General features: G+C 39.2%; 2 protein-coding genes and 2 long non-coding RNA genes across 11 annotated transcripts in view; 2 read left to right on the top strand and 2 right to left on the bottom strand.

Annotated features, from left to right (window-relative positions):
* The first annotated feature begins 1,247 nt into the window (after positions 1 to 1,247).
* On the top strand, positions 1,248 to 1,807 carry LOC124869475 (relaxin-3-like). The gene is made up of 2 exons (XM_047367332.1): positions 1,248 to 1,456; positions 1,544 to 1,807. Exons 1-2 carry the CDS (start codon positions 1,267 to 1,269, stop codon positions 1,693 to 1,695), a joined length of 342 nt encoding a protein of 113 aa, XP_047223288.1. The 5' UTR covers positions 1,248 to 1,266; the 3' UTR covers positions 1,696 to 1,807.
* On the bottom strand, positions 1,806 to 2,281 carry LOC124869476. The gene is made up of 2 exons (XR_007038596.1): positions 2,168 to 2,281; positions 1,806 to 2,085 (listed from the first exon to the last, which is right to left on the bottom strand). It is a non-coding gene; the product is annotated as an uncharacterized LOC124869476 (long non-coding RNA).
* Positions 2,282 to 7,268: 4,987 nt separating this feature from the next.
* The window catches only part of LOC124869970 (SH3-containing GRB2-like protein 3-interacting protein 1), a 30,654-nt gene continuing 13,134 nt past the window's right edge, over positions 7,269 to 24,788 (bottom strand). For 3 of the 8 annotated variants that reach the window (XM_047368273.1, XM_047368269.1, XM_047368272.1), the window contains 19 exons: positions 20,489 to 20,664; positions 20,355 to 20,366; positions 19,832 to 19,843; positions 19,495 to 19,519; positions 18,535 to 18,598; positions 17,402 to 17,472; positions 17,234 to 17,308; positions 17,084 to 17,152; positions 16,246 to 17,007; positions 13,996 to 14,117; positions 13,706 to 13,856; positions 13,497 to 13,553; positions 11,988 to 12,099; positions 11,611 to 11,766; positions 10,324 to 10,456; positions 10,038 to 10,240; positions 9,731 to 9,795; positions 8,576 to 8,740; positions 7,269 to 8,447 (listed from right to left, as the gene is read on the bottom strand). In XM_047368273.1, coding sequence (XP_047224229.1) covers positions 8,425 to 8,447; positions 8,576 to 8,740; positions 9,731 to 9,795; positions 10,038 to 10,240; positions 10,324 to 10,456; positions 11,611 to 11,766; positions 11,988 to 12,099; positions 13,497 to 13,553; positions 13,706 to 13,856; positions 13,996 to 14,117; positions 16,246 to 17,007; positions 17,084 to 17,152; positions 17,234 to 17,308; positions 17,402 to 17,472; positions 18,535 to 18,598; positions 19,495 to 19,519; positions 19,832 to 19,843; positions 20,355 to 20,366; positions 20,489 to 20,664 — 2,453 coding nt within the window. In that variant the 3' untranslated portion in view covers positions 7,269 to 8,424. Of the gene's footprint in view, positions 8,448 to 8,575; positions 8,741 to 9,730; positions 9,796 to 10,037; positions 10,241 to 10,323; positions 10,457 to 11,610; positions 11,767 to 11,987; positions 12,100 to 13,496; positions 13,554 to 13,705; positions 13,857 to 13,995; positions 14,118 to 16,245; positions 17,008 to 17,083; positions 17,153 to 17,233; positions 17,309 to 17,401; positions 17,473 to 18,534; positions 18,599 to 18,752; positions 18,874 to 19,494; positions 19,520 to 19,831; positions 19,876 to 20,354; positions 20,367 to 20,488; positions 20,665 to 24,788 lie in introns of those variants that run through there. The other 5 variants (XM_047368270.1, XM_047368275.1, XM_047368271.1 and 2 more) reach the window with 5 other exon arrangements.
* Positions 20,708 to 23,619, top strand: LOC124869971. Its single transcript, XR_007038699.1, has 2 exons — positions 20,708 to 23,054; positions 23,274 to 23,619. It is a non-coding gene; the product is annotated as an uncharacterized LOC124869971 (long non-coding RNA).

Here is a 24,788-nt window from a genome sequence, read left to right as displayed (position 1 = left end):
TAGCAATAATCAGGCCTGGGTGTGGCTGGTGAAATTGAACACAGCTTTCCAAAACATGAGGCTAGCTACAATAATTTATATTTAACAAGGTGGGGGAAGGGATCTCTATTAAACAATTTTTTGATGATCAGGAGGGAAATCGTTATATTTAATATTAATTAACTTAATATTTTTCACTGCATTGGACACTCATGTTAGTAAGACTCAGGGCACTTTAAAAACTAACTATAAAAACAGGTCTAATTCATATCCTAGAAAATATGTTGCACTATGATCTAATAATTCCGCCTACTTTGCCACCGTGCTGCCCACAGTGGCGCAGTTGGTAGCACTGTTGCCTTGCAGCAAGAAGGTCCTGGGTTTGATTCCCAGCCAGGGGTCTTTCTGCATGAAGTTCGCATGTTCTCACCGGGTATTCCGGCTTCCTCCCACAGTCCAAAGACATGCAGGTTAGGTCTCTAAATTGCCCTTAGATATATGAATGAGTGTGTGCATGGTTGTTTGTGTGTTGCCCTGCGATAAACTGGCGACCTGTTCAGGGTGTACCCCGCCTCTTGTCCATAGACTGTTGGAGATAGGCACCAGCTTCCCCGTGACCCACTATGGAATAAGTGGTAGAAAATGACTGACTGAATACAGTCTATTGAAGCATTGCTCATATTTAATTGGAATGAATGATCATTTTACTTAGTGCATATCTTGTTCTGTGGATTGTAATATTCTCTAAAACAACATCAACTAGTTTAAATTACAAAGAAAGAAAATGGCATTGTAAAGAAAAACTATGTTGATAATTTTAACATGTTTAAATCAGGTTTTACTATGACAGACAGGTAACAATTTTTTTTGGTTTAACCTATTCAGTGACAGATTCATTTGACAACTATACCTTCAAATGTGGTTTTTTTTTCAGAACTGCTGTTTGTAATAGCCACGCACATTCCACTTTGTTGCTATGTAGAAAGCAATCAGCTCCATCTGTTATCTCAAGAAATGCATTAAGCAGCTCTTGACTAAATCCCTGGCAATAAAACCTCAGCGGTTCAGATGTAAAACAGCTCGTCTCTCTACGAAAATGTCGCTTATCAGTCATCTTTACAGCCGCCTAGATTCCCACACATATCCCAAATCACCAGAGTGACGTCCATTTGGTAAAAGCTCAACATTATTTCCAAAGATAACAAAAGACATTTACACAGGAAACACCTGCGGAAGGCTTAGTGGAGGGTGTATATAAGGGCTACTCAGGATAGATGTTGTCTGGAGATGAACAACATGAGATCGTCACTCCAACTTGGTGTTCTGCTCTGTGTGTTGTGTGCAGCACACGTTCAGGCTCAGGAGAACAGGAACTCACTGAGGCTTTGTGGCCGGGCCCTTGTGCGAGCTTTGGTGTTCACCTGCGGTGGGTCCAGATGGAGAAGACAACTGGAAGAGAAGGGGTTTCTGCCAGACGGTCAGTGCACATGGAGCGTGATAAACTGTGGTCACTTTGATGTTTTAGCACAAAACTTTAATATGATTCATTTCTGATTTACTACAGAGTTTTTGGCAGTAAACAGAGAAGAGCCAGACTTCCTGAAGACAGGAGATGTTCCAGTGACAGATTTTCATCAGAGGGACCAGGACCAGGCCTTGATAACAATGTGCTGTCAACAAGGCTGCCAAAGACGTGAGCTGTCCATGCTGTGCTAGAGGGGAAGATCATTTATCTGAAACTGTCATTTTAAAGTTGAAATATTTCATTCAAAAATCGTTTCCATAATGTTGTGATTTACCTTGAAGCACAAATAAAAAGCATCATGAATGTTTGTCCAAAGTTCTTGTTTAATAAGGAAGATTTCACCAACAGAAAAACATACCTAAAACCTGACCTATGAGTTACTCAAAGTAGACACCGAACACAGTCGCACTGCAGAACAGAGAACTGTTCTTGAAGGAGTAAGATGTAAAGGTGTCAGAGGATGGATCCCACAGACAGCGGCTGCTGATTTGCATCCCCTGCCCATTGAGCTGGCCGATGTGGACCAGGACAACAGTTTTATATCTGGGGATCAGAAGCTCCTTCACACGGTTCCTTATTCCCTTGAACAGACCAGAAAGAAGGATTCTGATTTCAGCTGATATTGTGATTGAATGAAAAAGAGTTGGCTTCATGTTCACCTACTTCACAGAGAGTTAGGGTCAGTTCTTGACAGCGCTGTGCTTCATACTTTACTTCTTGGAGGTTATTGTTAGTTTCTTCCTTCACTATGTCTGAGACAGCAGAGACAGGGAATTGTTTAGGAAGTTGTTTGGAACAACTTGACATGCAACAACATATGTTGTGAATTGCCGCTGTATAAATAAACTGAATTGAATTGAATATGGTAGGAGATGTTGTAGTATTTTATAATCTGAGTTTGGGAGTCAAATAGATGTTAAATAAAAGTGATCCAAGGATAGACCCTTGAAGAGACTTACATTTAATTTTTGTTGATTTTAAATTCTCAAATGACACAAAGTATTCCATGTCAGTTTAGGATAGCACCAGTGAATCCCATTCATTTTCCAGTCTATCAATTAGTATGTTAGGAACAACTGTGTCAAATGCAGTACTGAGATCGAGTTATACCAAAACAAAAACTTTAGACTCATCCCTGTACAGGCATATCCAGTGTTGGTGTTGTGATGTGGTCTAAAGCCTGACCGGAAGAGATTCTTTTTTATCATAAAAGGGTCAATTTCTCAGGCCCTATCGGAAATTACCTGCTTGAAAAAAATTGTTTACTATCTGCAATAATACAGCAGGGGGGGGGGGGGGGGGGGGGGGGGGGGCTTTCACTGCACCAAATGCTGCTAGGTAAAACACTCATTCTGCCTGTTTGTCTGGACTTTATGGCCATCATTTCCGATTTAAAATGTCTGAGTAGAAGGCTGTACATCCTGTGTGAGCCATTGTATCATAAATGAGTCAGAACAACTAATTTTTGTGTTGTACAATGGTGGAAAGGGCCCTCAGCTAATCACTGGAAATATAAAAAAAAAGTCAAATAAGAAAAGTTTCTTTTATCTTACTACTCTATTCTCTAAAATTTCTCGAACAGATCACTTGTACTGTATTGAATGTTGATATAGTACTCAATACATCTAATGAATACTCTTGAAGTAACACAAAGACACCTTCATAATTTTACTCTTCTTTATTACCAAGTAAAACAGATATTACATTTTATAGACTTTTTATATATTTACCTTTAAAAGCTTTGGGTGTGAAATTTACATGAGATGTTTGCATATTCTGATTCTAACACATTAAAAACATTAAAGCCAAAAGAGAGAAAAAAGGTTAAGGGAGAGAATTAGATGGTTAACCATTGTTGATATTCTTTAATAAGGCAAATATAATATAACCTGTTCCTTGTAACAGTATCCATACCCCTTAAACATTTGTCACAGTTTGTCACATTAAAGCTACAAACTTAGATTTAATGTGATGGACCGATGCATAATTGTGAAGAGGAAGAAAAAATGGACAAGAAACATCTGAAATATGCAGGCATGCATTTGCATTTAGTCCCCTTTACACCAATACCCATACACAAAAACTAATTGGTTTCAGAAGTTACTGATTTATTAAATAGAGTTCAGCTGTGTGTAATTCAATCTCCATGTAAAACCAGCTGTTACGTGAAGGCCTAAGAGGTTTGTTACAAAACATTAGTGAGCAAACAGCATGTTGAAGGTGACTGAACACAGCACACAGGAGAAATTTAAAGTAGAGTTAAGTTACAAAACAATATCATACACTTTAAAAGTCTCACAGAGAACTAATCAGGCTACCATCTGTAAATTGAAAGAGTGTGGCACCACTTCAAATCTTCAAAGACGTTTTACTTTACCAGGTACAGGATGACTTAGGAGAAAAAAAAGGGGGAATCCTGGGGAAAAATCATGTTAGAAGCTGAAAAAGAGTTGAGACTGTGGCAGAGGTTCATTTTCCAGCGGGGCAATAAGCATAAGCTTACAGCCAGATCTGCAACGGAATGGGTTAGATCAAAGAATATTCATGTGTTAGAATGGCCTAGTCAAATTCAGACTTAAACTCAATTCGTAAAGTGTTGCAAACCTTGAAAATGTATGTTCATCTCAATCTGAATGAACTTGAGTTATCTTACGAAGAGAATGGGAAAACATCTCAGACTGTAGTTTTGAAAAGCTGGTAGAAACATACCTAAAAAGACTCACAGCAAAAAGTTGTTCCACAAAGTATTAACTCAGGGGGGCTGAAGTCAAATGCATTCCACATTTTTCAGCTTTTTAATTGTAGAAAGTTTTGAAAATTAGCTGTCATGTTTCTTCAACTTCACATATATGCATTTTGTGTTGGTCTCTTACATAAAATACAGTGAGGTTTATTGTTGTGACGTCACAAAATAGGGAAATGAATACTTTTGCAAGACACCGTAAAATAAACTAAAAGCATAATCAAATCAATTCCTCTCCCATGACTGAAAGAACTCTTTCTTCCTAAAGAATCTAAAATCATAACCAGACCCAAACTGTCAGTAAACAAAATAAAACATTTCTTCAAATGCGATGTGCAAACACAGTTAAATATGGGATGAAATAATAAGATGTCGTGAAACTGGGTACTGTGAGCCAATCAAACAAACAGCAAAAACATTGCATGGAACACCTCTAGGTATATCAATGACATGCCTGATCTATCGACAGTGAGTGTTTGAAGGTGCATGGACAGCGAAACAATCAAGGGTGACTTAAGAGAAAGCTAAAAGTCTCCTCCCAAAGCACACCTACACAGCAACACACACATCATGACCAGGATGAAAATGCACAAACTGGTATTGCTTTGAAGGGAATGATGAGGGACAAAAACACTTTAATTGTGGCACCATTTGGGATCATCCACAAGTAGCTTTTTTATTATTTCTCAACACAAACTTGCATGTAAAACACCAGATGAAGAGCATGTTGTGTGCCCTTAGGTAGAACTAAACATAAAAGTGCTGACATCAACAAACTAAGGAACAACCACAGACACGTCCATATGTCCAGACAAATATCTGAAACAGCTTTTCATATATATATATATATTTTTTTTTTTATACATGTACACTTTTTACACATAGGCTTTAAAATATTGCTATTAGAAAATGATAAATCATGTATTTATGATGGTGAAAAAGGAAGAAAATCAAACAGAGGCTTAAATAGTGTCGCCTCCATTTAGAAAGACTTTTTAATGTTCTCCATTAATAATCATATCATCCCTAATAATTCTATTCAAGACCATGTGATCTTGGCCAACAAAAATTGACCAATTTCTTTTAGCAGCATCGAAGACAACTCCTATAATCATCAACCCAGATACCTCTGTACTTCTCCAGCAACTTTAAGGTCCCTCACATCCACTTATGGCACTCATATATACTCACATATCTAACAGCAAACATGTTGAACATGCTGGGAAGCCTGTCAGATGTATCACTTTTACTCCACCAGGTCCAGGGAAAGCAGCAGTTTCGATAAAATGCCAAATTCTACTGCCATCATTTGTGCCAGTGTTAACAGCTGCATGTATGAGTATGGCGCTACGGTGCTAGCTACACTTATTGGCACCCTGTGTAAAGTGTGGGGAAAAAACCCTGAAAATAATTTGTAGCGGCAAAATCTTGAGCTGAAAAGTGAAAGAAAACAAAATCCAACCTTTTATGTGAGTACATTTATTTAGTGGGGGGGATCCTTGCTTTGGAAACTAGTTGTTTTCAACTAGATCAAAATCTTGTATTTATATATTACTTTTTAAAGTTGATCAGAGTTCCTAGAAACTTCTAATCCACAACTTTCTGTTTCCCTGGTTTATAAATATACTGTCACAACGACGCCCACTGGCCAATAGGTTGGACGAGGACCTGTATTTATCCTGCCACCGCACCCAGTGAGAAGAGCTTGCTGGTTCTGCTGGTTCAAAAGCTTGCTGTCAGAGAACTACAGCACTGAGTGATGTGTTGGGGGTCGTCAAGTCACCATGGAATCCATTACATACCATCAGGATGTTTGGGTAGGATCCAGAAAAAAGAGCCTACCATCCTACCATCACAAATGTAAACTCGACTAGGACTTACTTGCTTTGGCCTGATGAGATTGAGGCTGTGCTTTTTTAGGAACAAACCTGTTGAGTATGTGGAAAAGCACCTCCTGCCCACTGTTAAGCAAGGTGTAGGACCTGTGATGTAGGGCCAAAGACCATAGCTTCATGGACTGTTTGAAATGCTAGGGCATTGAAATTTCATGAAATTTCTCTAGTCTACAGAACTTGAAAATGTGTTATTATTGCGTCTTTTGGAAGGACAATGAGTTAAAACATGTAGCTAAATCAACACAGATTTGTTCCTCAGACATATAATCCTTCTCCCTCAGTCCCAGAACTTATTCTTCGATAAAATCTGTGAGGTGAGTTGAACAGATGTGAGCCAAAGCAAGGAACTAGGACTCTGGAAGATCTAGAGAGAATGTGCAAAGAAAGATAAAAGATCTCTCTCTCTCTCTCTCTCTCTCTCTGTATGCTCCAACCTTCAAATATGTAATCAGTGAAGACTAAGTGCTGTCCTACCTGCAAAAGGGAGCTGTAGAAAGTACCAGCACCAGAGGAACCACAAATACTCCTACCACTGATTTTGCTAAGAACAATAATGCAATTATGCTATGAGGCTAGCGAATAATTCCTTAACGTAGGATTTCTTTCTTCTCTAAATAAATATAGTCCAAAAAAAGCTGGATTTTTCTGAAAGTTTTACTATAAGATTATGCTGCTGCAATGATATATTCTGTTTTAGGCTTTTTACACATCTTTACCAGCGGTGCCAACAAAGATCCATAATCTACATATGTGGCTGGCTCTGTGTATCTGTGCCAAAGTGAGAACAAAGTAAGATTTTATTGTCTCTTGTACATTAATGGAATTTCTAAGAAAAGTTATTCTTTTTCTCACTAACGCGCAATTAATGTGTCAATTGTTTCTTCTAATTCACTCCATCAGCAAATGAAAAGTTTGGTGCTTTCAAGAAGTTTGATGTTGTTAGAAAATGAATGCTTTCCATTTTAATAATGAAAAGAAAATATGGAAACATTCTTCCAAATGTGGGTTTTGATTGTTAAGTGTTTTTGTGACAGTTTCTCTACAAAAAGTGTCTTGCAAAAGTATTCATACATCTTTTTCACTTTTTGTCACATTGCCTCTTCGAACCTCAATGTAATTTATTGGGATTTTGTGGGATAGATCTACACAAGGCACAGCATGCTTGGGAAGTGGAAGCTGCAGAGACCCACGGCTCAAGTGAAGGAATCTGTTGACTATGATTAATCCAGAGCGATTGTGGAAGAAAACCTGACAGCGACCCTAAACATACAGCCAGACGTACAGATGTCTACATCAAAGTCTATTCATATTTTAGGATGTCCAATTAAATCTGGGTGCGGTTGATTATTTAACAAAGAGGAATGTGCAAATATTTGAGTATCTAGATGTGCAAAGCTGGTTGAGACATATCTCGAAAGAGTTGCAACAACACTTTTCAGATTGTTTTTTTTTTTTTACTTTAATTTAAAGCCATGGATCCATTTACTTCAAATTCCCAATTAGTCGCTACTTTGTGTTGTATTGTTACATCAATAAAATGCATTGAAGTTTGATTTTAACAACAAAAAACTGAAGAAATTGCAAGGGAATATTTTTGCAAGACCCTGAACATGTCATGTGGTGGACGAAATTGATTTCGATATCATTATCAAAAAACCCTCAATTCAATCACCTCAAAATACAAATTATTGACAATTGTCAAGTTCTGCAATAAAGAAACCAACCTTGTTTCTTTATCGCAGAACTGATTGGTTCTGACATTTTCATTTCAAAGCTGTTAAAATGGAAGAAAAGTTCTGCTTGGATGACAATAAGGACACTCACACTGAAGGTCTGATGTGAAGCGGCAGTGTAAATCAGGTCTTACAGGTACACCCCATTTTTCACAATTTTCCACCTTAGCATTCCACCTTTGAGATTGTTCTTGATTTTATATGATCAACTCACATTATCTCTTGCAGTGCATTTACAGTAATAACAAGTGGTACAATAAATAAACAAATAAATAAGGCTGGATCACTGTATGACAATTATTTTTACAGTTAACAACAAAGACTTGAAGGTTTCTTATCTTTCACTCCATTTCAGCTCATATGAGCTCCAGGCGCACACATGATGACTTGCATTTACTTGCATGAACTCTGTTCTTCTAGTGGACCTCAACTGTTCACTCTGATGGTTTGCTAAACAGAATTTGTCAAGTGCACTAAACATGGGATGGATCCATGGTCTTCACAGTCAAAAGCCAGTAATTTCCTTGGTTCTCTTCATCAACAAGTCCACTAATTATCTGCCAAATATTTTCCTGTAAAAAACACAATGAAACACATCAGAAGGTGGAGATTTTGAAGCCTTAAGTGTCCACCCACATTTCAAACTCATGTAATGTTGTCATAAAATAAAAAGTTTAGTCAAACCAAACTCAGAACTGACCTGCAGCAAATCTCTTCTTTACCAAAGACAGCCGGTAGCCCGTCCCAACAAGCTGGATGTCACAGCCTGACAGCGTGCTTCCCTCACTGGTGAACTGGACCGCCAGCTGGGAGGGTTTACAGGGACCTTCTTCCATTTGGAACCGGCACAGTAGAGCCCCTACTCCTACACAATACACCCATATTTGACTTTGCATAATCGAACAATACAGTCATTGGAAAAAGTAAGTACACCCCTTGCTTTAATATGAAACTTTGTTTATTTCTTTGAGATTTCTGGATACATAAATCTTCAATCCAATTTTGGTATCGTCATTGAATGGTCCATTGCGAGACCCGGACTCTGTTCTTTTTTAGTCATTCTGTTGTAGATTTGCTTCTGTGTTTGGATTCATTGTCCCCTTGATGACCCAGATTGGACCAGCTCTCAGACCCAAGGCCTCACTTTCTACTCTAGAATACCTTGGTATGCAAAAACGTTTATGGTGGATTCTGTGACACTTGGATGTGTGGCTGTGGCCCAAACCATCAACCCTCCACTAGCGTGCTTGAGTGTTGGCGGGAGATGTTTGTGCTAATATGCTGTGCTTGGCCTTTTACCATATTAGCAGTGTATATTGTGGCCAAATATCTCTACTTTCATCTGTATTATCCAAAGAACATTGGTCCACATGTCTTGCAGGTTATTCATATGAATTTCCGCAAACTTAAGTTTTTACCATCTTCTGTTTAGAGAAAAGCAGCTCTCTCATGAAAATCCTTTTGTTCAGTCTTACTTTAAGTATCATGTTGCGAACTTTAACATTTAACATATTAACTGAGGCCTGTATAATCTGAAATAAATAAAATAAAAACTTTTTCAAATGTGACTAAGCTTCCTGACTGTAAATGGCTGATGGGCAGCAGTAACAGCTTTATTAAGGGAATTGCTGATGTTTTTCCATCCTGGCATTAACAAACACCTGTTTGCTCCGGAGCTGAAAACCCCTACTTTTAAGGTGACCCTATTGACGAATGATGTCAATTTGAATTTTGTGTTAATTTGAATTTTGTGTTAAATCCTACAGATGCAGGAAGGATGTCCCAAGGTTTTCTCCCTTGACTGTATTTTTAGAAAAAAGATTAAAAGATTTTGAACTAAAAAAAAAACACTTGCCTCCATTTTCAGATCTTTGAGACAGGCTTTGGATTTTCCACTGAATCGCTTGCTGCTCTAGATTCCTGAACGAGAGAGAAATAAAATCATGTTATCTATAGGCTCACAGATAAACCAGCAGGAATTCATCATTTCCCCCGCATACACAGGACAAAAATAACTAAGTCATTGGGTTGACTGTCTAAATAGAAAGAATGTTATCTGACATAGATGTAAGAATCCCAACATTCATAGATACAGTAAATTTACTGTCAGTCTTCAGAACCCCTAGCAAGACAATCCCTGAAAAGGTGTGAGGAACCTTTACCATGTAGCAGGGGGGGTCATGGTGTGCAGCCTGGCTATGCCTCCATCCACAGGAACCACAAAATGTATGTTGTGTAACGGCACCGGAGTGGCCATGGCCTCAGCGTTGTATTTGTAATCTATTCGAAGATCTGTGTTGATGGAATCACCTCGCCAACTCACAGCCAGGTTCAGAGGGGTAGACTGAATCCCCTCTGCTGACACCTAACAGGAAAACCAAGCGTGTGAATACAGCTGACGTGTTTAAAAACAGGAATAATGTTGGACAAATAAAAGGTATTCTGTACTTGATATTTGATCATATCCACATTGTAGTATGTTGCCTGAGGCTTCTGTTCTGCCACTTTCTTAAGATGGGTCATCAGGTTTGGCATGTTTACCCAGAACTCCTTGGTATCTACACCATCTGTTGAGGTATCACTACAGGATGACAAGAACATGTTCCATTCAAGCGAAGTGATCAGAAAAGCATAATGAATGTGGAGAATTCATTATTGTCCATATCCAAGGTGGTCAGTGCGCTGCAAAAGTATTATCACTTGTCATGTTGCAAACACAAACTTCAATGTATTTCAGTGGGATTTTATGTGATAGACCAACACAAAGTGGTGCATCATTGTGAAGTGGAAGAAAAAAAGACACATGGTTATAATTTCTTTTATACCAAAAAATCTGAAAAGTGTGGTGCGCATATGTATTCAGCAGATGGAGGTTTTTGACTTGCATCTCTACCAGCTTTGCATATGAAATGAATGACATTGTTATCTATTCTTATTTGGAAAATATTTTCAGCTCTGCAAGATTAAATAGAGAGGATCCATTAACAGCAATATTGAGCATTCGCCAAAGATTCTCATGGACTGGACTTTGACTGGGCCATTTAAATACATGAATATGCTTTGATCTAAACCTAGGGTGTCCACCTTTATCCTTAACTGGCTGATACAAGGCGGGTTTTAGATGTATCCTTGCTGAAACACAGCTGATTGAAATGGTTGAATTACCTCCCCAGCATTTCAACCAGCTAATAACCCACTCATTTGATTCTGGTTGTTGAATCAGGGAAACCTCTAAAATAAGGAGGACTCCACCCCCATCTCAAAGCAGTTGCAGCCTCTACCAGCGATTTCTAACTTGTTTGCCCCATATTTAGTTCCATGCATCTTTCCATCAATTTCATCTTCTTTGTAATTGCTTATGGCTTTCTTTCAACAATGATTTATTCTTGACACTTTTCAGTATGGGCCAGATTTGTGGAGTGGATAACTATTAGTTGTCCTATCAATGGATTCTCCACCTGGGCTTTGGACCTTTGCAGCTCCTTCATGGGCTTACTCTCCGATTAATGCTCTCTGTCCAGACATTCCCTTGCAGGTTGATGGTACAGAAAATGATTAAACAAATGAAAAAAACAGCATAAGTCAAAGTTCAAGAGGCAGAAATACCTTTGCAAAGCACTGTACCTCCTAATCTTAAAATGACCTAACACACAATTAAAGGTACAACTGGATTTCATGGTTCTGAATGGTCTGACAGCACTGAAAAAATTACAGCTTTACTATGTTTAAGCTCACCAGCACAGCAGTTGTGGATTGGGAAGGACTTGCTCTAGTCTGTTGTAGTTGCTGATGATAAAAGTGAGGATAGGTTGAGTTGGGTGACAAGCAAAATGCCTGGTTATTCCAGCAGGGAAGGAGAGGACCATCTCCCCTGTGATCTTCACCGCACATCTGCAGCAGACAGACAGAAGTCAAGAAATGTTTCAGTATAGAAACTAAAGTACAAAAAATTACTCTGATACATAATAATTTGAAATTCTTGCATTGAATCGCCTTCCCCAATCTACCCTGACGTTTCTGTAACTGGAAACATTTGCAATATTACAATATAGATAAAATTGTATATTATGTCATACTGATATAACTAGTGTGCTTTTGAAAAGTGTACTTACTTGCTGGGGTCAGCACCTTTGAAATAAGCATTTATAGTTTCTGTGAAAGCAGCAGCAACTGGCAGAGTGTCCTGGGGTCCCATGGTGAGTGGGCTGGGTCCTCTGGAGCACCCTTGTAACCACATAAAACCATAAGATACCAATAAGATATCTTCTTGTGCATGTCTTAGCTGTACTGAATTTATAAAAAGGTTAACCAAAGCATACAGGTTAGGGACCAGCCAAAGCTGACAGGTTAAGTTTAAACTAAACTATCTACAGTGTTGCTCAAAAGTTTATAAACACTCATCATGGGAATTAATGTCATTAATTTAGGGTTTTCAATAATAGATGTGAACTTTTTTCAAAGATAGAATGGTTTTTAAAAACAAAAATCCAGTTAATGTGAGTTTTTAGTAATCCTCACAAGGTCAAAGTTATACATGTAGGCTTAAATATATATATTCAACACTAATAATATTAAAATAAAGGTCCCTTAGCAAATTAAAGAGAACTATTTCTGGCACAATTCTGGCTGGATATCTGACCACTCTTCTTATCAGAAAGGACTTCCACAGACTATGATTAAAAGCTGAATTCTTTGCATGGAAACCAAACAATTCAAATGAGCTCTACCTTGTATCATCTGACTGACCAAGTCAGATGATACACTTGGCCTTGTCCTTTAGTCGTCTCTCTCCTAGACATACCAGTTGGCTGAGCTGAGCCGCTGGAGGTTTCTTCCTGTTAAAAGGGAGTTTTCCTCTCCACTGTAACTATACATACTGTCGCTCAGTATGTTGAATTGCTGCAAAGCCAACGACGCAATCCAAGCAACTGTCCACTGTCGCTACATGCTCATTCAGGAAGAATGCTGAAAGTCTGTGACTCAATGCAATCTGCTGGGTTTCCTTAGATAGAAAACTATTTAACCAATATGAGAAATAAACTGAATTTGACAGCAATTAACTATGACTAATTGGAATGTATGTACTTGAATTGAAATCTGTTTCTATATAATTGACTTTTTAAAGTGTATTGAGACAGCGTGTTGTGATTTGCCATTATGTATATAAATTGAACTGAATAATGGTCAAGCATCCAGCAAGAATTATATCAGGGCCTTGGTGATGCTGTGTGGTTTCTCTGCAACTTGCTGAGGGAGATCTATCCAAATATTCAAGTGTATATATTTGAGCGCGTATGTATAATTCTGACCATGTATTTCCTAACTAAGGAAAGCTAAATAAATTACACCTTGTGCAGCCAGTTCTAGATTTTGAAGCTGCTTTGTCATTCTGCCCTGAAAAAGGAACAATGCAAATAAATTATTATGGGCATGAATGCCAAATTAATTTGGCATTCTTGCCCATGATGAGCATATATGAACTTTAGACCAGCACTGCGCATCTATATGATTCTGGGATCTGTGTGAGTAGGAGATGGGATGGGCAGCAAGACTCTGGTGAGCACAGCAGATAAAAATCAGAGCATGTAGTTAAACGTCATGCACTCTGTGGAGCGACTCACCTTCAAAAGCTAAATAAAACCTGCCATGGTCAAACCAAACCAGAGGCTGTGACGCCTCTGGGTGAGCAGAACCATGAGGAAGAGAGAATCATGAGAGGGACAAGACAGCAGGGCAAGAACATGAGGAAGAGCGGCAGACGCCATGTGGACTGAAACTATGATGTTCAGCTAGAAAGAGGAGCTTGCCAGCATGCCAGCAGGTTCCATACCTGTGGTGGGCATGCTGAGGTCTCGTCCTAAGGTTGGAGTGGACGCCGCACTATGTGAGGTGATGGAGGAAAGGGAGGAGGAGCTCTCAGCGCGGGCCAGTGGGGCAAAAGGCGGAGGGCTCCCTGACACCGGTGGGCTGAATGGTCGACTCTGAGAACAGAATGCACGATGTAAAAATAACATGAAATAGGCTGAGTAAGACTGTAAAACTGACCAACAGCATTGCTTCATTTAATCTTGACCCTAAAAATAGGAAAGTCACATAAAAGACAGGACTCTTTATACGTACCAGGTCTGTGATTGGTTTCCCCGGGGGCAGCTTTGGTCGTGAGGATGGACGAGGAGGAGGAGGAGGAGGCACCGGGCTCCCTCGAGACTGAGGCGTAATAGGACGAGCTGGAGACGAGGGGCCTGCAGCAGACATCAGTATCTGGTTAATACTGACCCCTGACCCCTCACACTCTATTCCATGTTAAAGTCATAGTAAAAAGAAAGCACAGCTTGTCAATTGTCATGGTTTTACCTATCAGGATAAAAATCTCATGATCTGAGCTTGACCAGCTTCAAAATTTACTGAAAACTTAATAAACTGTATTAAACTGTAATAAATGTTATCTCCAGTTTTATTTAATTCATATGTTGATGATCTGTCCATACTGCTGAAAGCCTGTTATACTGGACATATGCTAGGTGAAACATTGATAAATCATCTTGTAGTAGTATTTAGTCCAAGTAGTGCCAGTTTACAGCGACGTCTTAATATCTGTACTGAATATGGTGTGTAAGAGCAGTACAATGCTGCTAAGAGTGTTATTTTCATATGTAGAACCAAGGAGGATAAACAGCTAAATTTTCCTGTTTTTAAACTGTCCAACAATGTTCTGGAGATGTATAAAAAGGTGAAATACCTCGGTCATTTTATTACTAATCAAATGAATGATGATGATGATATATACAGACAACAGTGTAAGCTTTATGTGCAGGATAATACTATTGCACGAAAGTTTAGCTTCTGTTCAGTTCCAGTAAAAGTCTCATTGTTTAAAGCTTATTCCACACTGCTATATACTGCCCCCTTGTGGGCATCCTGTAGGCAGCGTAGCATGAAGAAGATGCATGTTGCTTTCATCAATGCAATGAGAATCCTAAATGGGATGCTCAGAAGGGGAAGTGCCAGTCAAATGTTTGTAGCTGTGGGTGTTTGCACCTTTAAAGCATTTTTAAGAAAGTTAATGTTCACTTATAGAGAACGACTGGATGATTCTGGTAACAGTGTAATTTTAGCACTCACAGACCCAACAGAGAGTAGTTCTCGTTACCCATCCAGTCTGAGGAAGCAGTGGTTGAGGTGTCTTCGTATACATTGATTTCTTTTAAGTAATTTAGATTTTTACCTATTTTATAGATTGTTTATATTCTTGTTATGATTTGTTTCTTTTATTCATTATTGTCTGTTTTTTATGTAATATCGACCATGAGTCTGCAATAAAATCAATCAATCGTAAATTCAAATTCCCCAATCTTTAGCCAAATTGTACAGAATTACTTTTGTATATAAAGCACTATATTTTCTCAATAATATCTTTTTAAACATTTTAATATTCTTTAATTTTGTGTGTTTAAAAGTTTTGAAACCCCTGGCATTTTATGTTTATGGTATAATCAAGTTGTATCTTTTTCTTTTTTCTCATACTATTTCTTTCTGGTTCTTTTGTTCTTAAAAGGTTGAAATCAAAAAGATTCAACTTTGGTTGTTTGTCCTTTGGTTTCTTTTTACAGCCACCTGCTGGACCGGAGGTGTAGTGCAGTTTTCTTCACAACTTCCCCATTAGCCTGAGTACCAGGGCCTTTCTGAGCAATGGAAACAGGAGGCACACAAATTCCCTGGGATTCGAGGTTGTGGGCTTCCTGCCTTTGTCATGACCTTGCTCCACGGTGGTGTTATTGATTCATTGAATACTTTTAAAAACAGTTAATAACCCATATTTTTTATCCAGCTTTTGCCTATGCGAGTACTGTTACTTTACATTTACATTTTTTATGTCTATTCAGCTTTCATGTACATGTTTTTCATGCTGTGTGGTTTTTATTATAAAATTTTTTCACAACGCTTTGTGACTACATCTGTGAAAAGCACTTCATAAATAAATTATTTATCTATTTGCAAAACTATCAAAACTGTTATTCTGCCTCTAAATCTGAGCAAAAAAGGCAATAATTAGGAGGTTATTGTTTCACTACAATCACACAGAGCTCTGTAGGGATTTGTTACAGTTTAACAATGAGAAACAGCTTCAGTCATTTCAAAATGTATTAGATTAAATTATTCTCCATAGTTTTTAAACAAAATGTGTACTCTTTTATTTCAGTGAAATCACATAAATCCTGATAATATCCTTTAATTGCACATTAAAAAAAAAATTATTCTCCTTTATGCAAATCAAACCAACTTATAAAAAATGTAATGATTTCAAATAAATTATCCTTTAATTTTATCTGAAGGTGGACTTTATATTTTTAATGAGACCAGAACACTCACTGCTGCCAGGATAGGGCCCAGGGGAAGACATGATGGACCTGTATGCAGTGGGAGGAAGAGGAGGAGGTGTTCCCCTGAAGCTGGGTGTCAGCTCTCTGGGAGAGACTGTCACATCTGGTACATCATATCTCTGGTATGCTCCCTCCGGAGTCCTCTTTCCTCCCAGATTCCCATAAACTAAAGGAGATGTGACTCCTGTCCGAGGGGACCTTCGCTCTGCTGGCAGAGGAGGCACAGGGCTGATGGGAGCAGGGGAGCAGGCGTACCCTGCAAACTGCAGAACCTCCTCATCAACTCCCTCCTCCTCAGGGAATGCAGTGGGAGAATCAGCAGGAGAGAAGTCAGGAGGCAAGGGGGGAGCTGGCTCATCTGGAGGCGGAGGTCCTAGCACAATGGATGGGGGAGAGTCTATTGGTGTGAAAGGAGGAGGAGAGCCTGGGGAAAACTGTGGAGGAGAAGGTGGAGGCTCATTTGGTGGCGGTCCAGGAGAGAGGCCAGGTGTAGAAGGGGTTGAGGAGGGCGTGTCTGGAGGAGGAGAGTCTGGCGGCGGTGGGGGAGCCGGTTCATCAGGAGGTGGCGGTCTATCATCTGTGAAAGTGACCCATCTGGGAGATGCTGCTTCCTCCCTTGCTCTTGGACTGTCAGCAGGGCCAAACACGTCATCCAGATCAGGGGCCGGGGACCCCCGGTAAGCAGCAGGGGAAAGAACGTTCAGGTAGATGGGGGCAGAGCTGCGGGCTGCCCTGCCATTGGGTAGATCAGCTGTGAAAACGAATTGGACAGTTGCCAATGAATTACAGTGACTCACTTCCACTGATGATTTTAGAAGGAAATTTACCTGCCAAGTCTGAAGGATAGCCATAACGGCTTCTGTATGGAAAGTTTTTTGGGGGAAGTGGTGGAGGAGCTGCAACACAGACAGTTCAGCATCAGCAAACACACACATAGCAGTTACATTTACAGGCCCAACAAAGGCACACCTACTCACCTCCTGTTGGAAAACTTCGGCTCAACTGGGATTCTGAACATGGTCTGGGTTCTCCCCATGCATCGCTACGGATTACTGATAGTTCAACAATAAATAAGCAGTCAGATTTGTGTAGGAAACACCACAGTTTTTATATGGGAAGTTATGTGTATTTAATGGAAGACAAACCATCATATCTAGCATATCTGCTGTCTGAAGGAATCCTGAACAAAGCGGGAACGTTCTGTGGCACAGTGGCGCTGCAAGAGAAAACATATTCATCAAAAACATTTATCCAAGCCACCTTAGTTGCAGTTCTGGGTGATCCAATCAGAAATTATCAGCTGGGAATAATGATCAGCTTAAGTGTGCCAGTTTGGACCTTACATAAACATATGTGCTGCTTCTTGAGTGAGTACTGTTCAGCTATGTTCTCAACAATAACATTTTATCTCAATGTTAAGGGATTAGAAATCAGTTTAGCTAAACTCTTGACATTCAGAGAAGGCTTGTTAAAATATATTCAGTCACCGTTATCACTGCAATACCAGAATGTACTAAATTAGATTGTGTGGATGCAGTATTTGGTGGGTTATTATTTTTCAAGAACCATACATCAACATTTCCCAGTAATATATTTGGGTAGTTGCCTTGACTTTCCCTGCCTCTTTTTCTAAATAGTTGATCAATTTGGTTGCCCTACATCACACTTCCTGTAATTTTTTGGATATTTCAAGAAATTTTCTTCCAACTTAGCAGGTACTTTTTGGTACTTTAACAGAACTTTCTCTGAACTTACTTTCCTTGAAACATTTAACTTTCCTAAAATTTACTGGGAACTTTCCCCAGACTTTCAGGGAACCCACGACGACTTTCCTGAACTTTAATGCAACTTGCCAAGTATTTTCTTAGAGGTTTTATGACATATATACAGTAACTTTCCTCAAACCTATTGGGTAACCTTCAGAAGATGTGCAGTATTATGAGAGTTGTAACAGGGTACTGTGCCATAATTTACCTTCATGGAACCTGGTGAGTTCTTGGTTGCAAGTATATGCTGGGGGAGGCGTTCAGGAGGAATATGCTGGGAAAGCACCCTGTCACAAGTCATACAGCCTGATTGTACCTGGTAAGTTCCACAAATGTTTTATGAAAGCCCCATGAATGTAAAAAGCTCTTTCTTTTTCTGAAATTCAGGTATTTACAGTTTTTATAATAGAATAAGTCACAGTGTCTGGAAACCCTAACATTTTTGCATGAAAATTTCCAAACCTATTCAGACATGGAAAACTTGTGAGCATTTTTTTTACTGATTCACAGACCTTGGCATCTCAGATGCATAGCTTGTTGTTGGGGTGGAGCGTCGGGGTCTGGCAATCTCTTCACCTAAAATAATAAAAGCCACCACAGAAACGTACATTTAAGTCTGTATATTAAATAAATAAGATTTCAAACCGTGCAGTTTGCTTTTTAAGAATACGATTTAAATTAATCAATAAATTGTGTAATCATATACAGTGCCTTACAAAAATATTCATACCCTTTAAAATTGCTCTGAAAAAACCATCCCAATGGTAAAACAGAGAGGTGGGACTATTATGAGATCAGGACACTTTTCCTCAGCATGGACAGGGAAGCTTAGCAGAGTTAATAGGAAGCTGGAACATAAATACAGGTCAATCCAAAAAAGGAAAACTGTCAGAAGCTGCAAGAGACTTGAGACTGAGGCAGAGGATCACCTTTCAGCAGTAAGCTGGACAACAACTTTAATCATACAGTCAGGGCTACAATTACACAGATGAAAGCAAATCTATGTGTTGTAATGGCTCAGTCAAATTCAACATCTAAATCCAATTAGGAATCTATGGCAAGATTTAAGAGATTATGCTCAGAGATTATCTCTATGTAATCTCACTGAGCTTGACCTATTTTGCAAAGAACAATTGGCAAAAATGTTCATTTTTTGCACCTGCAAAGCTAGTAGGGGCATAATCCAAACAAGTGTCTACAGTGTATCATCAGAATGAAACTTTTTTAGATCTGTTTTGCATTATATTTAGAAACAAATGTATGACTTTACTTCAGCTTCAAACATATACTGAATACTACCTTGTGTTGCTCTATCACATAAAATCCTAATAAATTACAATGAATTTTGTGTTTGTTACCTGAAAATTTAAAAAAAAGTATGAATACTTTTGCAAGGTACTGTAGGTCAAAGCACTAGCTTGAAAGTTGTTTAAAAAAAAAAACATTTAAAAGGTTTGACTAAATTTACTCACATGACAGGTTTCTTTTTATCATCCCCTACACATTGGAAAAGCAGAGAACAGAAAAGTTAGAAAAAAGAAAATCTGTGGTGTAAAGAAATTATATCCAAAAATAAATCTTATAATAAATCGAAATCATTCAGTCTTGTATATGGAAATGTTTTTCTTTTACACTTTTTGAATTAGAAAATATCAATTTTATTTACTATATTGTTACTTATTAAGTTTTTTTTTAGAAGGGGAAGTTCTTTATCCTAAATAATCATCAGTGAAAACGATTGCCCATTTTTCTACTATACATGAGGTTGTCTTTCCGGCCTCCAACCAGCAGGTGGAGAGAGAAACTCACCGGACTGCGTCTCTGAGACCAGCAAAAAGGAAGAGAGAACAGACCTGGGTCAGAGAGTGAGTGACAAATCAGTCAACTGGACACCAACTAAAACTTGACACAACACATCTTCTTTACTTTAACCGCAAAGCTTCCATAATGCAATATATGCCATTCAGACCCATTATACCAAAATGAAAAAGTGTGACAGCCCACTTGGCATGGGAAGCTGCACTGAGTCCAGATCACTAGGTTTCAGAGCTTTCTCCGTGTTCTGTTTACATTGCATTATGTAACACATGTGCTTTGCCAGAAAGGTTCAAGTAAAGTCTTAACTAAACAGAAAGAAATAACAAAAAGTGGTGGGTATTAGGGCCAAAAAAGAACATGTTAAAACAGAATCCACATGTAAACACAGGGAGAGAGACAACCATTAGGAACAAAACAAGCTCCTCCACCAAATGAGCACATGCAAGCAACAATCCTTCTTAGTGGTGAGCCATTTGTAAAATCAAACACACCAAAGAAAGCATGACGAGCTTACCGGACTTCTCCTCTACAATGGGACAGCAGTATTTTGGCAGAAAGGACAACCACAGTAAAAGACTTGAACAGATGTTATAAAGTAGAATGACTCTGTCAGTGTTTAGTGCTTGTCAAAGCTCAGATCACCCCTACCAGAGAAGGAGAGAGTGCCAGACCTCCCACAGAGGCTTTCAGCTCATCCATTGATGGAGGGACACACCGGCCGCTGTCCGCCACCAGCGGTTTGATCCGGATTTTGAACTTTTTCTTGCTGTCCTCGTCATTGTCTGAGTCGCTGGAGGAGAAGAAGTGCTGTTCTTTGCAAGCTGGTGAACACTTGTCAAGTGTAATAAGTTCAGCTTTTGCGGATATCTGAGACTGATTTCACTGTTTGCAGCCTTTTAAGCCAAAACAATGTAGAGCAGAAGACCAAGTATTGCTCTTGGTCTGTCTCTAAATCACCTTGCAAGGACAAAGCCCCCAAAGTACCTGCCCGTGTTTGCCCAGTGGTGATATAAAATGAAGGGATGATCTTAAATTAACTGAAAAAGCTGCAGTGAAGAAGACATACAGGCCTTGATAGTTAAAGTTAGCATTTAAATAGTAAACATTTCCCTGGAAACCTCATACTCATATTCGTACTCGTCGTCTTCTGCTTTATCCAGGACCGGGTCGCGGGAGCAGCAGACTTAGTAGATACAGCCAGACTTCCCTTCTCCCCAGACAGCTTCAGCTCCGCCGGGGGGAGCCCAAGGCATTCCCGGGCCAGCCGAGAGATATCGTCCCTCCAATGATGCTAGGCCATCCCCGGGGCCTCCTCCCGGTTGGACATACCTGGAAAACCTCCTGGGGGAGGCGTTTAAGAGGCATCCGATACAGATGCCCAAGCCACCTCAACTGCCTCCTCTTGATGTGGAGGAGCAGCGGCTCTACTCCAAGCTCCTTCCAGATGGCCAAGCAACACACCCTATCTCTAAGGGAGTGCCTTCCAGAATGAAGGAGTCCTAGAGAGGGGCACTATCCAGCACCCCCGACAGGGACATCTGCAGGTGGTGGGCCCACTGGGGAATGGCCTCGCGTCTTTCGTTCAGGCTTTGCCCAGCTAGGAGTAACCCGGCCACCAGGCGCTCACCGACGAGTTCCGACCCCAGGTCAGGCTCCAGGATGGGAACCCGTCTCTGCTGGGCGTCATCATGTGTCTTGATGTAATAGTCCTCAGGAAGGTGCCTAAACAACTCTTTGTCTGACCCGTCACTCAGAGCTTGTTTGCCATGGGAGACCCTACCAGGAGCATTTAAGCCCCGGACAACATAGCCTCTAAGGATCATTCAAGCACTCAAACCTCTCCACCACAGTAAGGTGGCGATTCAAGGAGGGGCCCTGGAAACCTGCTAAAGAGAATCCAATTTAAGTAGAGGATGTAGTTCAAGGAACACTTTGAGATGTTCAATGTTAGGTCTTAGAGTGGGAGATGTATGATTTATTCTAGTTTTAGAAAGTTGAGTTAGAAGCAATGATTCATTGTTTTCTTGGACAGGCCTGTTCTGATTTCATGGAAGTGAAAGGGAGTTTCTTGCTTCTCATGCATGCAGTTAGAGTCATTTAAACAAATTTGTCAGAAACAAACTGAAAATCAACTCCTATTCTATAGTCGCCCCCTCTTTAAAGCAAAATGTGAAGTATTGTTTTACTGTCTAACTTCATATAGTGATTTAACAGGATAAAACTTCAGTAAATGTGACTCGGGGACGTTTTTGTAGTAGGTGCTAGTGTGCGGAATGGGGAGTATTGGTAGGTGTGCCTTAGACACTTAGAAGTACAACTATTTGTGTTTTTGTGTCGTGAAGCGACATTTTGGACTTTGTTGTGGTCTTGTGTTTTCAATCGTTTATTTAGTTTGAGGTTTTTGGAAGTCATGTTTGTTTATTTCCTTTTGCTCCCTGTTAGTTTTGTTCCCTCTACCGCTTCCTAGTGTTTTGTCTTCTGCCCTTTTCATTCTTAAGTTTTCTTTATGGTTACTTTCTCATTACTTTGTATTATTATTATTATTATTATTATTATTATTATTATTATTATTATTATTATTATTACATTTGTTGTTATTCTAGTTCCCTTGTCTTCCTTGTAGTTTCTAGTTTAGTTTCCCATTTAGTATATCTGTGTCTATTTATGTTTTGAGATTCGTTCACTTGCGCTTTTATTTTACTAGTTTATTTTCTATGTCTCGTCCTGGTTCCCTTTTTGTGGTTTAGTTTTTGTTTATTTACAGTCAGGGTTTCTTTATGGGTTCTTTGTTAATTAGGTTTTGGTGTTTCTTCTTTTCCCTCTAGTTTCTCAGTTTACTTTAGTTAATGATTATTTTAGGTTTTTATGTTTCTTTTGGTTTTTTTGTTTAGATCTGCTTCCCTGAGTTTTGTTATTTATAGTTTTGTTTTTGTGGTCAGGTCCCTTTGACTAAGTTATTGTCTAGCTTCCCTCATGTTCCCTTTTGTCTTCTAGTTTGGTCACCTTAGCAACCACCCAGATTCCCTCAGTTCTCTATAGCCTGGTCCACACCTGATTTCCATTCTCATCTGATTACCTGCCTCAGTGTTTCATTGGTCCATACCTCACTCCCTTCTGTTTATTAGCTCTCTGGTTATCATTGTACTTTGCTGGTTCCTTCCATTCTCCACCCATGTCTATGCGCTTGTACCATGTTCCTGCCAAGACCAATTTTGTAAGTTGTGGACTTTTCATCTTTGTTTAAGTACCTGCAATGCTTTGCTTCGTTTTGGAGGAATCTTGGGGATAAAGCTGAAGACTCCTTTAAGCATGCTGCTTCCTAGCTCTTGTCTGTTCGTTGGTCACTCTAAACCACAGAACGCGTCATTTTGACATTGTTTTTAATCCACAAATCATAATTCCAGTGGGGTTTCCTTGGATTTTGTGTCTGCAGAAAAAATTCTCTGAGCCATATGTTGAAAGCGCTGCTTAGTTCCTCTTGATAATTTGACAAGAAAAACACATGGAAGCGAAACAGACCAGGGTGTATTGAACGACCAACTCTTTCCTCCAACCGCACCAAGCAGTACAACAACCAAGAATGATCTCCGAGCAGACAGCCTGATGATGGGTGTATTCCAACCAGCTAGCCCCAACATGTATGCACGTGAAACATGATCCAAGCTATGTTATTACTTCCAACATAAAGAGCGAGGTGCTTCTTAGCGGCTGAACGAGTGAATTTTTACAATGCATTCCCTGATACATTTATGCAGAAGTAAAAAAAATGAAGCCCTCCAGTCTGTTTCTGTCTTTTGTGGAGTGGTTAATGTGGATTTATATGTTATCTGAATGACTGTTTCACATAATTGAGGTGATAGCAAGTGTGGAAAATCAATCAAGGAAAAAACTTATTCAAATAGATTTACTGCAGTTTAAGTTTGGAAGATGATCACTCTCCAGATCGCCTTTTGCATCAGTGTTTCCATCGTTCACGGCTTCTGATCTATCAGTCATATTCTAGCTCTAACATAAAAGTCTGTACAACCTGTAGCTTGAATGCTTCCTCTGTCGAAGTTTTATTACTTGGGGGGGAAAAAAGTCCATCCCACTGGATAAAAAGGCTTCAAAATCCACAGTGGAATCTCTTACAAGATTCTATCTCTGACCAGTCTCTCATGCAGCACAGGGTTTACTAAAACAAAGAAAATCACCAACCTTGCCTCTTTGTGTCAGTCTCATTGTTAGCACATGTCAGTCCTTACAACATGGATGTTCACTATGCAAAAACACCACTTGTTTTTTTTTTTTCTTTTGCTTTTTTCACCTTTTTTACAGTTTGTTTTAGAATAATTGTATAGTTCTTCAAACAAAAATTAAACCTCTGGCCATTTTCTTTAAGTCACTGAGATATTTAATAGTAACACAATGTGAAAGAGGCTACATTTTACATTTTAGAAGCTGAGTGTAGAAGCTCAGGTTGGTTGATGTCATCAGCTTTAGGCAGAAAATTTTGTTTAGCATCATAAAAACAGCAATTTTATAAATATGGTAAGAGATATTTATAAAGCTGAATCATTTACTATTAGCCCAATGTTTTGTGACTTGTTTGAGTGGTTCTGCCTGAGAGTAGAGGGAAGTAGTTATCCTTTAAGGATTCTAGATGATTTAAATGCTTCCGCCTTCTCTTTTTCTGTTGGAAAAAATATTTTTAGGAGAAAATTAAATGTTAAGAAAAGGTATAAAAAGTTCTAAAACCAGAAATCAAAATAGAAATCTGCTAAAAAAGCTGAATGGGTGAAATAGCACAGAGTATGTGGAAGGAGTGACTAAAGTGTTGCAGAACGATCACACTGGGGTTTGCCTGCCTTAATGCTCCTTTGTCTCTTTAGCCACTGCAGAGAAAAACATATGGGAGGGGGGGCTGCTATTGATTGGTCTTGTTTAATGCTAAAAGGCACTCAGCTCA

This window comes from Girardinichthys multiradiatus, chromosome 6 (assembly GCF_021462225.1).
Source record: "Girardinichthys multiradiatus isolate DD_20200921_A chromosome 6, DD_fGirMul_XY1, whole genome shotgun sequence".
In the NCBI taxonomy this organism is placed as follows: domain Eukaryota; kingdom Metazoa; phylum Chordata; class Actinopteri; order Cyprinodontiformes; family Goodeidae; genus Girardinichthys; species Girardinichthys multiradiatus.
The sequence above is the reverse complement of the archived record's forward strand: the minus strand, read 5'-3'. Positions and strand labels throughout refer to the sequence as shown.